The sequence below is a fragment of the Mobula birostris genome, chromosome 8 (genome assembly GCF_030028105.1).
Source record: "Mobula birostris isolate sMobBir1 chromosome 8, sMobBir1.hap1, whole genome shotgun sequence".
Taxonomy (NCBI): Eukaryota; Metazoa; Chordata; class Chondrichthyes; order Myliobatiformes; family Myliobatidae; genus Mobula; species Mobula birostris.
This window is the reverse complement of record NC_092377.1, coordinates 2,543,865-2,557,615: the sequence shown is the minus strand read 5'-3', so window position 1 is coordinate 2,557,615 and position 13,751 is coordinate 2,543,865. Positions and strand designations below refer to the sequence as shown.

Sequence of the window (13,751 nt, the reverse complement as noted above, 5' to 3'; positions counted from 1 at the left end):
ACTCTCTGCCTGTACCCAGTCCCCCACTGACCTACCCTCTGCCTGTACCCAGTCCCCCACTGCCCCACCCTCTGCCTGTACCCAGTGTCTCACTGGCCCACTCTCTGTACCCAGCTTCCCACTGACTCTCTCTGCAGCTATGTCTGTACTTTAGTTGTGTGGTGTGGAGGACTGATGTCTGTTCGGACTTTTCAGGACTCAATCCGGAAGCAGGCGGACGCCGTGGAGACGAGTCTGAAGGAGACGAGCGAAGCAAAGGCGAAGGTGTCACAGCAACTGGCATCCATCTGGGTGAGCCGCCCCCTGTGCTGGTACTGGGTGGGCCGGAGCGCGGGGAGAGGGCTCTCTCACCTTCCTGACCCCTGGCACCATCATGAGCATAAGGCACATTAGCAGAGTTACAACCTTCAGCCCATCAGGTCTGCTTTGCTGTTCCATCATTGCTTATTTATTTCCCTCTCAACTGGTTTCTCCTGCCTTCCTGCTGTAACCTTTCATGCCCTGACTATTTATACCCAATGACTTGGGCTCCCCAGTCGTCTGTGGCAGTGAATTCCACAGATTCACAGCTTTCTGGCTGAAGAGATTTCTTCTCCTCTCTGTTCTAAATGGATGTCCCTCTTTCTGAAACTGTGTTCTCTGGTCCTGGACTCCACCACCATAGGAAACTTCCTCTCCAGATCCACTCTCTTGAGACCTTTCAACATTCCATAGTTTTCAGTGAGGTGACCCCTCTTTCCTCTGAGTTCCAGTGGGTACAGGCCCAGATCCGTCAAACGCTCTTCATATGACAAGCCTTTCAACCCTGGAATCACTATCGTGAACCTCCTCTGGCCCTCTTCTAATGTCAGCGCATCAGGTAAAAGAGGACACTTGGAAGCACAGTCACTGGCCCATGCACTGGAAGTGGCTGCAGTGGCTGTTCATTAGAGAGCTTAAGATAATTAGAGGTCATAATGCGATTGAATTCACCCAGAAATTTGAGAAGGAGAAGCTAAAGTCAGATGTATCAGTATTACAGTGGAGTAAAGGGAATTACAGAGGCATGAGAGAGGAGTTGGCCGGAATTGATTGGAAAAGAACAGGGATGACGGCAGAGCAGCAATGGTTGGAATTTCTGGAAGCAATTCGGAAGGCACAGGACATAACACTCCTAAAGAGGAAGAATTTTCTGAAGGTAAGATGATTCAACCATGCCTAACAAGAGAAGTTACAACCAACATAAAAGCCGAAGAGGAGGCATATAAACAGAAAAAATTAGTGGGAAGTTAGCAGATCTGAAGGCTTTTAAATATCAACATAAGGCAACTAAAAAAGTAATTAAAAAGGTAAAGATGGAATATGAAAGTAAGCAGTTTGATGGAAGTTCCAGGAAGTTGAGGATGAGAGTTGACCTGATAAAGGTGTATGAGATGATGAGAGACATTGATCGTGTGGATAGTCGGAGGCTTTTCTCCAGGGCTGAAATGGCTGGCATGAGAGGTTTTAAGGTGCTTGGAAGTAGGTACAGAGGAGATGTCAGGGGTAAGTTTTTATGCAGAAAGTGGTGAGTGTGTGGAATGGGCTGCCGTTGACGGTGGTGGAGGTGCATACAATAGGGTCTTTCAAGAGTCTCGTGAACAGGTATATGGAGCTTAGAAAAATAGAGGGCTATGGGTAAACCTAGGTAATTTCTACGGTAAGGACATGTTCGGCACAGCTTTGTGGGCCGAAGGGACTGTATTGTGCTGTAGGTTTTCTATGTTTCTGTGTGTCAGAGGTCATGAGATGTGTGAAATTACCATTAATAGGGAGAAGGTTCACGGAAAACTGAAAGGTCTGAAGATAGATAAGTCACCTGGACCAGATGGTGTACACGCCAGGGTTCTGAAAGAGGTGGCCAATCAGATTATGGAGGCATTAATAATGATCTTTCAAGAATCACTAGATTGTGGAATGGTTCTGGAAGACTGGAAAATTTCAAATGTCACTCCACTCTTCCAGAAGGGAGAAAGGCAGAAGAATGGAAACAATGGCCCAGTTATTCTGACCTCAGTGGTTGAGAAGACAGAAGACATTAGAGTTGATTACTAAGGGTGTGGTTTCGGGATACTTGGAGGCACATGATAAAAATAGGCCGTAGTCAACATGGTTTCCTCAAGGGAAAATCTTGCCCAACAAATCTTTTGGAATTCTTTGAAGAAATAATAAGCAGGATAGACAAAGGAGAATTGGTTGATGTTGTGTACTTGGATTTTCAGAAGGCCTTTGACAAGGTGCCACACATGAGGCTGCTTAGCAAGCCCATGGTATCACAGGAAGGATTCCAGCATGTTGAAAGTGGTGGCTGATTGGCAGGAGGCAAAGAGTGGAAATAAACGGAGACTTTTCTGGTTGGCTGCCAGTCACTAGTGGTGTTTCACAGGGGTCTGTTTCGGGACTGATTCTTTTTACATTATGTCAATGATTTGGATGATGGAATAGATGGCTTTGTTGCAAAGATTGCAGATGATATGAAGATAGGTGGAGGGGCAGGTAGTTTTGAGGAAGAAGGGAGCCTACAGAAGGATTTAGACAGATTTGGTGAATGGGCAATGTAGATACAGGTGGAGTACAGTGTTGGGAACTGTATGAACATGCAGTTTGGTGGAAGAAATGAAAGATTTGTCTATTTTCTAAATGAAAAGAAAATACAAAAAAACTGAGGTGCAAGGGGACTTGGGAGTCCTTGTGCAGGTTTCCACATATATAACATATAACCATGTAACAATTACAGCACGGAAACAGGCCATCTCAGCCCTTCTAGTCCGTGCTGAACGCTTACTCTCACCTAGTCCTACCGACCTGCACTCGGCCCATTACCCTCCATTCCTTTCCTCTCTATAGAGCTATCCAATTTTTTTTTAAATGACAAAATCGAACCTGCCTCAACCACTCCTGCTGGAAGCTCATTCCACACAGCTACCACTCTCTGAGTAAAGAAGTTCCCCCTCATGTTACCCCTAAACTTTTGCCCCTTAACTCTCAACTCATGTCATCTTGTTTGAATCTCCCCCACTCTCAATGGAAAAAGCCTATCCATGTCAACTCTGTCTATCCCCCTCATAATTTTAAACACCTCTATCAAGTCCCCCCTCAACCTTCTACGCTCCAAAGAATAAAGACCCAACTTGTTCAACCTTTCCTTCAAAGGTTAATTTGAAGGTTGAGTCTGTGGTGAGGGAGGCAAATGCAATGTTAGCATTCATTTCAAGAGGACTAGAATATAAAAGCAAGGATGTAATGTTGAGACTTTACAGAGCACTGGTGAGGCCTCACTTGGAGCATTGTGAGCAATTTTGGGTCTCTTATCTTCGAAAGAATGCGCTGAAACTGGAGAGGGTTCCAAGGAGGTTCACCAAAATCGATCCAGGATTAAACGGCTTGACATATGAAGAGCATTTGATGGATCTGGGCCATATATTTACTGGAACTTAGAAGAAAGAGGGGTGATCTTATGGAAACCTATCAAATGGTGAAAGGCCTTGATAGAGTGGATGCGAAGAGGATGTTTCCTGTGGTGGGAGAGTCTAAGACCAGAGGACACAGCCTCAGAATAGAGGGCAGCATTTTGAATGGAGATGAAGAGAAATTTCTTCAGCGAGGGGATTGGTGAATCTGGAATTCGTTGCCACAGGCAGCTGTGGAGGTCAAGTCTTTATGTATATTTAAGACAGAAGTTGATAGATTCTTAATTGGTCAGGGTATGAAGGGATACGTGGAGAAGGGAGGAGATTGGGGAGGAAACATGGATCAGCCTTGATGATATCACGGAGCAGACTCGATGGGCCAAATGGCCTAATTCTGCTCCATCATATGGTCTTTTGAAATGGTGATTGTGTGTGTGGGGGTGGGTGTGTAATTGTGTATGGGTGTGTGTGTGGGGGGGGGTGGTGACTGTGTGTGTGTGTGTGTGTGTGTGTGTGGGGTGGATAGATGTGAGCCCTCAGTCAGCGCTCTCTGGACGAGCCGTACTGTCCCCCCAGCAGAGACCATCACACCTCCCTCCACCCTCCCTCCATGATTGTAATGAGGATGCGATGAGTGACAAGGAGGCGGACAACACAGACTGGATGGGTAGAAGGGAATCCCCCCCCACCACCACCACGCGGATGGCCATGTTACTCTCTCTCCCCCCCAGGATGATGTGAGCGAGCGAGGTGCGGGTTTGATCCAGGCGCTGGAGGGGCTGTTGGTGGCCACGCAGGAGGCGCAGAGGCAGCTGGAGAGTTTGCTGGAGGGAGCAGCCGGATGTCTGCAGCGTGAGGCCATGGCAGAGGATGCTCGGCTGGAGATGCGGGAGCTCCAACTGAAGGAGCGACAGAGGGAGCTCCTCAAAATGCTCAGCCAGGACACAGTCACACTGCTCCAGGTATGGACCCTCGTTCCCTTCTCTCTCAGCCTCCCCTTGCTTTTCCTTCCTCCTCCTTTTCACTTCGCTCCCCCTCCTCTCTCGCCCTACCCTCGCTCCCCCTCCTCTCTCGCCCTGCCCTCGCTCCCCCTCCTCTCTCGCCCTGCCCTCGCTCCCCCTCCTCCCTCGCCCTGCCCTCGCTCCCCACTCCTCCCTCACACCCCTCCTCCCTTGCTCTGCCCTCGCTCCCCCTCCTCCCTCGCTCTGCCCTCGCTCCCCACTCCTTGCTCCCCTCCTCCTCCCTTGCCCACCTCCTCCTCCCTCGCCCTTCCCTCTCTCCCCCTCTTCCCTCGCCCTCCCCTCTCTCCCCCTCTTCCCTCGCCCTCCCCTCTCTCCCCCTCTTCCCTCGCCCTCCCCTCTCTCCCCCTCTTCCCTCGCCCTCCCCTCTCTCCCCCTCTTCCCTCGCCCTCCCCTCTCTCCCCCTCTTCCCTCGCCCTCCCCTCTCTCCCCCTCTTCCCTCGCCCTCCCCTCTCTCCCCCTCTTCCCTCGCCCTCCCCTCTCTCCCCCTCTTCCCTCGCCCTCCCCTCTCTCCCCCTCTTCCCTCGCCCTCCCCTCTCTCCCCCTCTTCCCTCGCCCTCCCCTCTCTCCCCCTCTTCCCTCGCCCTCCCCTCTCTCCCCCTCTTCCCTCGCCCTCCCCTCTCTCCCCCTCTTCCCTCGCCCTCCCCTCTCTCCCCCTCTTCCCTCGCCCTCCCCTCTCTCCCCCTCTTCCCTCGCCCTCCCCTCTCTCCCCCTCTTCCCTCGCCCTCCCCTCTCTCCCCCTCTTCCCTCGCCCTCCCCTCTCTCCCCCTCTTCCCTCGCCCTCCCCTCTCTCCCCCTCTTCCCTCGCCCTCCCCTCTCTCCCCCTCTTCCCTCGCCCTGCCCTCGCTCCCCCTCCTCCCTTGCTCCTCCCACGCTCCCCTCCTCCCTCGCCCTGCCCTCGCTCCCTTCTTTGCCCTGCCCTTGCTCCCTTCCCTCACTCTCCCTCCCCCTTGCCCCTCACTACCCCCCACCGCTGCTCTGAGGTGTGTGCTCTGCTCTGTGCTGCAGGTTTGGCAGACGGAGTGTGTGGTTGAGGAGAGGCCGGCCCCTATCCGCATCGGGGTGGAGGTGTGGGACGCCCTTGGGGGGCTGCGGGAGGTGGTGTTGGAGCTGACCAAGCGTTTGCAGTCGGAGGTCCAAACTGTCGCCCGAGTGTGTTCACCACAACCAGAGCCTGTCTGCATACCAGGTCAGTCTTGCGGTTCGTCCATTGTGTGGCCTGTCAGTCTTAGAGCAGTTCTGTCCCATGGCTGTTCAGTAGTACGGCCGGTCGGTCCTCCAAAAGGTCAGTTCTACAGCCGTTAGGTTCCAGAGTAGTCAGTCCTGGACCAGGTCAACCCCTCAGCTGTCTGTCCTGGAGGGGTCACTACCATGGCTGGTCGTTACCAGAGAAGTTATTCCTGGGCTGGTCAGTGAATGTGTGGTCAGTTCTGTAATAGTCAGCTTGAAGTGGTCAGCCCCAGAGTGGTCATTTCTATTGCTGGTCAGTCCCAGAGTGCTTAGTTCCATGGCTGGTCAGCCCCAGAGTGGTCAGTCATGGCCTGGTCAGTCTCAGAGCAGTCAGCCCCAGAGTGCTTAGTTCCGTGGCTGGTCAATCTCAGAGGGGTCAGTCCCAGAACAGTTAGTCCCAAAGCGGTCAGTTCTGTGCCTGGTCGGTCCCAGAGTGATCATTCCCAGAGCGGTCAGCCTGAGACTGGTCAGTCCCAGAGCGGTCAGTCTCAGACTGGTCATCCCCAGAGCAGCATGCAGAACCTTAAGAAAATCTTCACTGAAGTCCACATATACTTTGTCTACCACTCTCCCCATCAACTTCCTCGTCAGTTCAAAAAACTCAAATCCATAAGACAAGATTTTCCATGGATTAAGCCAATTTGTTTACCCTTAATCACCCCAGCCTTTCTAAACATGGGCATTTTGTTCTTCAGAATGTTTTCCAGCAACTTGCCTACCACAGATGTTAGGTTAGCAGGTTAATAATTACCAGCTCTATCCCTACAGGCTCAATATTTGCTATTGTCTGCTTCTGCACCACCTCATCAGAGGACAGTGATATTGCCAATATCTCAGGAGGGACTTTCACAATTATTTATTTTGAGATACGGTGCAGAACACGCCCTTTCGCCCACAACCAGCAACCCACGATTTTAACCCGAGCCTAATCACAGGACAGTTTTCAATGACCAATTAACCTACTAACCAGTGAGTCTTTGAGCTGTGGGAAGAAACCCATGCAATGTACAGAGTGGATGTACAGACTGCTTACAGAGCAAGTCAGAATTGAATTCCAACACTCTGAGCTATAATAGCGTTAAGCTAACTTCTGTATAACTTCTATGGTGCCCAATTTTGTTCCAGCCTCCAATGGAATTCTTTGAAATACCTTCCTCAGTCCTGGAGATTTCTCTGCCGAGGGTCATGGAACACTGCAGCTCGGAAACAGGCCTTTCATCCCATTTAGTCCATGCCTAGTACCATCAAGCTGCACCTGGATCATTGCCCTCCATTCCCCTCCTATCCAAACCTCTCCAATGTTGAAATTGAAGCTGTATCCACCACTTCCACTGTCAGCTCGTTCCACACTCTCACCACCCTCTGAGTGAAGAAGTTCCCCTCATGTTTGCCTGAAATATTTCACTTTTAACCCATGATGTCCATCCAACCTGAGTGGAAAAAGCCTGCTTGCATTTACCCTATCAACCCCTCATAATTCGTATACCTCTGTCAAATCTCCTCTCATTCTCCTACAGTTCATGGAATACAGTCCAAACTTGTTCAGCCTTTGAAATGGGGAGCCACATTGGTGTAGCATGCCACAACTGAGCTGCCAGCGCAAGTGGTACATACGAGCTCGATTTCAATGTTTGAGAAGCTTGGATAGGTATATGGCAGACATGAAGGCAGAGGTGGTGGTGTAACTGTTGTTAAGAGATGGAAGCTCATCTTTAGAAAGAGGTGACATAGGGTCAGAATGTTGAATCTTCGTGGGTAGAGTTAAGAAATTGCAAGGGTTAAAAAAAACATGGGAATCATATATAGGCCTCCAAATGTGGGGTCAAGATGTGGGGTTGAGATTGCAAAGAGAGCTGAAAAGGGGATGTAATAAGGGTAATGTCACAATTGTAATGGGGGACTTCAGTTTGCAAGAGGATTCAGAAAATCAGGTTGGTGTCGGATCGCAAGAGAGGGAATTTGTTGAATGCCTATGACGAGGCTTCTTAGAGCAACTTGTGTTGACCCTTCTCGGGGAAAAGCTATCTTAGATTGGGTGTTGTGTAATAACCCAGATCTAATTAGCGAGCTTAACATAAAGGAACGCTTAGGAGGCAGTGATCATAATATGATTGAATTCATACTGCAGTTTGAGAGGGAGAAGCATAAGTCACATGTGTTAGTATTGCAATGGAATAAAAGGGTATGAGAACAGAGGTACGAGAGGAGCTTGCCCAGGCGGAGTGGAGGAGGATACTGGTGGGGATGACAGCAGAGCAGAGGTAGCTGAAGTTTCTGGGAATAGTTCACAAGGATAGATAAGTCTCACAGAGGAAGAAGTTCTCAAACAGCAGGGGTGGGCAACTGTGGCTGACAAAGGAAGTTAAGAACTACATAAAAGCCAAGGAAAGGGCATATAAGGTAGCAAAAATGAGAGGGAAGTTGGATGGTCCGGAAACTTTTAAAATCTAGCGAAAGGCAACTAACAAAGCTAACTGAAGGGAAAAGATGAAATATGAGGACAGACTAGCCAGTAATATAAAGCAAGATACTAAAAGTTTTTTTCAGTTACATAGAAAGTAAAGGGGAGGCGAAAGTTGATATTGGACCACTGGAAATGATGCTGGTGAGGTAGTAATGGGGAACAAAGAAATAGCAGATGAACTTGGATACTTTCTATCTGTCTTCACTGTGGAAGACACTAGCAGTGTGCCAGAGGTCCATGAGTGTCAGGGAGCAGGAGTGGGTGCCATTTCTATTACAAAAGGAAAAAGTGCTAGACAAACTCAACGGTCTTAAGGTGGATAAGTCACCTGGGCCAGATGAACTACATCCCAGAGACCTGAGAGAGGTTGCCGAAGAGATAACGGATGCATTGGTCATGATCTTTCAAGAATCACTTGATTCTGGCATGGTCCTGGAGGACTGGAAGATTGCAAATGTCATTCTACTCTTTAAGAAAGGAGGAAGGCTGAAGAAGGGAAATTATAGGCCAGTTATCTGAACCTTAAGGGCTGGGAAAGTGTTTGAGTCCATTATTAACGATGAAGTTTTGAGGTACTTGGAGACTAATGATAAAATAAGTCAACGTATGTTTATGTGAAGGGAAATCTTGCCTAACAGATCTGTTAGAGTTCTTCAAGGAAGTAACAAGCAGGGTGGACAAAGGAGAGGCAGTGGGTGTTATTTACTTGGATTTTCAGAAGGTGTTTGATAAGGTGCCACACATGAGGCTGCTTAACAAGATAAAATCCTCAGGGGCGATATTGGCGTGAATAGTGGAATGGCTGACAGGCAGAAGGCAGTGAGTGGGAATAAAGGGGACCTTTTCTGGTTGGCTGCCAGTGACTTGTGATGATCCTCAGGGGTCAGTATTGGGACTGTTACTTTTCGCATTGTTTGTCAATAATTTGGATAATGGAATTGATGGTTTTCCCAGATGAATTGGAGAAGGATACTGGCAGGGATGATGGCAGAGCAAAGATGGCTGAAGTTTCTGGGAGTATTTCACAAGGCACAGGATAGACGTGTCGATACGAAGATAGGTGGAGGGGTAGGTAGTGTTGAGGAAGCAATGCGATTGCAGCAGGTCTTAGACAAACTGGAAGAATGGGCAAAGTGGCAGATGGAGTATAGTGTTGGGAAATGTATAATAATGCATTTTGGTAAAAGGAACAAAAGTGCAGACTATTATCTAAATGGGGAGAAAATTCAAACATCAGAGGGGGGAAAGGTACTTGGGAGTCCTCGTGAAGACTCCAAGTGGGTTAATTTACGGGTTGAGTCTGGTAAAGAAGGCAAATGCAACGTGGGGATTTATTTCAAGGGGAATAGAATATAAAAGCAAGGAGATAATGCTGAGCCTTTATAAGACAGTATCAGGCCGTACTTGATATATTGCCAACAGTTTTGGGTCCCGGATCTTAGAAAGGATGTGTTGTCATTGGAGAGAGTCCAGAGGAGGTTCACAAGAATGATTCTGGGAATGAAGGGGTTAAGATACGGTGAGTGAGTGGTAACTGTACTCACTGGAATTTAGAAGAATGCCGGGGGGGGGGGGGCGGGGAGGGTCTCACTGAAACCTCCTGAATGTCGAAAGGACTAGATGGGGGGACGTGGAGAGGATGTTTCCTTTGGTGGGGGCACAGCCTCAAATTTGAGGGGGCAACCACTTAGAACAGAGGTAAGGGTGGGAGCTGGGATCAACCATGATGAACAGCAAAGCAGACTTGATGGGGTGAATGGCCTAATTCTGCTCCTATGTCTTATGGTCTTGTGAATGACAGAAGTATGGATGACTATGGTCTCAATGTAGGTCAATGGGACTAGGCAGTTTAAATGGTCGGGCATAGACTAAATGGGCTGAAGGACCTGCTTCTGTGCTGTACAGCTCTACGTCTATGATTCTTTCCCTGTAGCTTAGGTCCTCAAGTACTGACAACATCCTTGTAAACTTTCTCTGTACTCTTTCAATCTTCTTTACATCTTTCCTGTAGGTTGGTGACCAAAACTGCACACAATACTCCAAATTAAACTTCTACAATGTCTTACAAAACTTCAACATAACATGCTAACCTTTGTACTCGGTGGATTCATCTGTGAAGGCTAATGTGGCAAAAGCTTTCTTTACAACTCTACTGTCATGTCACTTACAAGGAATTTTGACGAGTATTCCTCGATTCTTCCTGTTCTAGCACACTCCTCAGTGCCCTACCATCACTGTGCAAATCCTGCACTGGCTTGTCCTCATGTGTTAGGGGATTGGGAAGCTTTTAAATACCAAGAGAAGGCAATTAAAAAAGTTATTAAGAAGGTGAAGGTGGAATACAAAAGTAAGCTCACCAATAATATTAAAGAGAATACCAGAAGTTTCTTCAGATACATAAGGTTAAAAAAAAAGAGGCACAGTGGATTTGGACCATTGGAAAATGATGCTGGAGAGGTAGTAATAGGGACAAAGAAATGGCGGATGAACTGAATAAGTATTTTGCATCAGTTGAGTCACCAGTTGTATGGTGGAAGTTTCAGGTCTCAAGGAACATGAAGTGGGTGAAGTTACCATTACTACAGTGAAGTTTCTTGGGAAACTGAAAGGTATGAAGGTAGGTAAGTCATCTGGACCAGATGGTCCAGGGTTCTGAAAGAGATGGCTGAAGAGATTGTGGAGGCACTAGTAATGATCTTTCAAGAATCACTAGATTCTGGACTGGTTCCAGTAGACTGAAAAATTGCAACAGTCACTCCATTCTTCAAGAAGAGAGAGAGGCAGAAGAAAGGAAATTATAGGCCAGTTAGCCTGATGTCAGTGGTTGGGAAGATGTTGTAGTCCATTATTAAGGATGAGATCTCAGGGTACTTGGAGGCACATGATGAAATAGGCTGTAGTCAGCATGGTTTTCTCGAAGGAAAATCTTGCCTGACAAATTTATTGGAATTCTTTGCAGAAATATCAAGCAGCAAAGACAGGAGAAATGGTCGATGTTGTGTACTTAGATTTCCAGAAGTTCTTTGACAAGGTGCCACTCGTGAGGTGCTTAACAAGCTACAAGCTCGTGGTATTACAAGAAAGATTCTGGCATGGATAAAGTGGCTGATTGGCAGAGGCATAGAGTGGGAATAAAGAGCCTTTTCTGGTTGGCTGCTGGTGACTAGTGGTGTTCCACAGCGGTCTGTGTTGGGTCTAATTCTTTTTTACGTTATATATCAATGATTTGGATGCCGGAATTGATAGCTTAGCGGCAAAGCTTGCAGACGATATGAAGATAGGTGGAGGGACAGGCAGTTTTGAGGGAATAGGGAGGCTACAGGAAGACTTATATAGATTAGGGGAATGAGTAAAGAAATGGCAGATGGAATACAGTGTCAAGTAGTGTATGGTACCTTGGTAGAAGAGAAAACACAAAATTTTGAGGTGCAAAGGAACGGGAGTCCTTGTGCGGGATTCGCTGAAGGTTACTTAGCAGGTTGAGTCTGTGGTGAGGAAGGCAAATGCTGTATTTGCATTCATTTCAATAGACAATAGACAATAGGTGCAGAAGTAGACCATTCGGCCCTTTCAGCCTGCACCGCCATTCTGAGATCATGGCTGATCATCTACTATCAATACCCGGTTCCTGCCTTGTCCCCATAACCCTTGATTCCCCTATCCATAAGATAGCTATCTAGCTCCTTCTTGAAAGCATCTAGAGAATTGGCCTCCACTGCCTTCTGAGGCAGCACGTTCCACACCTCCACAACTCTCTGGGAGAAGAAGTTCCTCCTCAACTCTGTCCTAAATGACCTACCCCTTATTCTTAAACCATGCCCTCTGGTACTGGACTCTCCCAGCATCTGGAACATATTTCCTGCCTCTATCTTGTCCGATCCCTTAATAATCTTATATGTCTCAATCAGATCCCCCCTCAATCTCCTTAATTCCAGCGTGTACAAGCCCAGTGTCTCTGACCTCTCTGCGTAAGACAGTCCGGACATGCCAGGAATTAACCTAGTGAACCTATGTTGCACCTCCTCCACAGCCAGGATGTCCTTCCTTAACCCTGGAGACCAAAACTGCACGCAATACTCCAGGTGTGGTCTCACCAGGGCCCTGTACAAATGCAAAAGGATTTCCTTGCTCTTGTACTCATTCCCTTTGTAATAAAGGCCAACATTCCATTAGCCTTCTTCACTGCCTGCTGCACTTGCTCATTCACCTTCAGAGACTGATGAACAAGTACTCCTAGATCTCTTTGTATTTCACCCTTACCTAACTCCACACCGTTCAGATAATAATCTGCCTTCCTGTTCTTGCTCCCAAAGTGAATAACCTCACACTTATTCACATTAAATGCCATCTGCCAAGTTTCTGCCCACTCACCCAGCCTATCCAAGTCACCTTGAATTCTCCTAACATCCTCATCACATGTCACACTGCCACCCAGCATAGTATCATCAGCAAACTTGCTGATGTTATTCACAATGCCTTCCTCTAAATCATTGACGTAAATCGTAAACAGCTGTGGTCCCAATACCGAGCCCTGTGGCACCCCACTAGTCACCACCTGCCATTCCAAGAAACACCCATTCACTGCTACCCTTTGCTTTCTATCTGCCAACCAGTTTTCTATCCATGTCAATATCCTCCCCCCAATGCCATGAGCTCTGATTTTACCCACCAATCTCCTATGTGGTACCTTATCGAATGCCTTCTGAAAGTCAAGGTACACCACATCCACTGGATTTCTCGCGTCTATCTTCCCAGTTACATAGAAAACATAGAAAATAGGTGCAGGAGTAGGCCATTCGGCCCTTCGAGCCTGCACTGCCATTCAGTATGATCATGGCTGATCATCCAACTCAGAACCCTGCACCAGCCTTCCCTCCATACCCCCTGATCCCTTTAGCCACAAGGGCCATATCTAACTCCCTCTTAAATATAGCCAATGAACTGGCCTCCACTGTTTCCTGTGGCAGAGAATTCCACAGATTCACCACTCTCTGTGTGAAGAAGTTTTTCCTCATCTCGGTCATAAAAGGCTTCCCCTTTATCCTCAAACTGTGACCCCTCGTTCTGGACTTCCCCAACATCGGGAACAATCTTCCTGCATCTAGCCTGTCCAATCCCTTTAGGATTTTATACGTTTCAATCAGATCCCCCCTCAATCTTCTAAATTCCAACGAGTATAAGCCTAGTTCATCCAATCTTTCATCATATGAAAGTCCTGCCATCCCAGGAATCAATCTGGTGAACCTTCTTTGTACCCCCTCTATAGCAAGGATGTCCTTTCTCAGATTAGGGGACCAAAACTGCACACAATACTCCAGGTGTGGACTCACCAAGGCCTTGTACAACTGCAGTAGTACCTCCCTGCTCCTGTACTCGAATCCTCTTGCTATAAATGCCAGCATACCATTTGCTTTTTTCACCGCCTGCTGTACCTGCATGCCCACTTTCAATGACTGGTGTATAATGACACCCAGGTCTCGTTGCACCTCCCCTTTTCCTAATCGGCCACCATTCAGATAATAATCTGTTTTCTTGTTTTTGCCACCAAAGTGGATAACCTCACATTTATCCACATTAAATTGCATCTGCCATGAATTTGCCCACTCACCT

The 13,751-nt window shown here is 47.8% G+C and overlaps 1 protein-coding gene across 3 annotated transcripts in view; it reads left to right on the top strand.

Annotated features, from left to right (window-relative positions):
• The window catches only part of LOC140201099 (E3 ubiquitin-protein ligase TRIM65-like), a 42,922-nt gene that overhangs the window by 939 nt on the left and 28,232 nt on the right, over window positions 1-13,751 (top strand). For all 3 annotated transcript variants that reach the window (XR_011886774.1, XM_072264699.1, XM_072264698.1), the window contains exons 2-4: window positions 196-291; window positions 4,160-4,390; window positions 5,456-5,636. Coding sequence is in view for 2 of the 3 variants with exons in the window: in XM_072264699.1 (XP_072120800.1) it covers window positions 196-291; window positions 4,160-4,390; window positions 5,456-5,636 (508 nt within the window). In the remaining variant the exon portion in view is untranslated. The remainder of the gene's footprint in view (window positions 1-195; window positions 292-4,159; window positions 4,391-5,455; window positions 5,637-13,751) is intronic.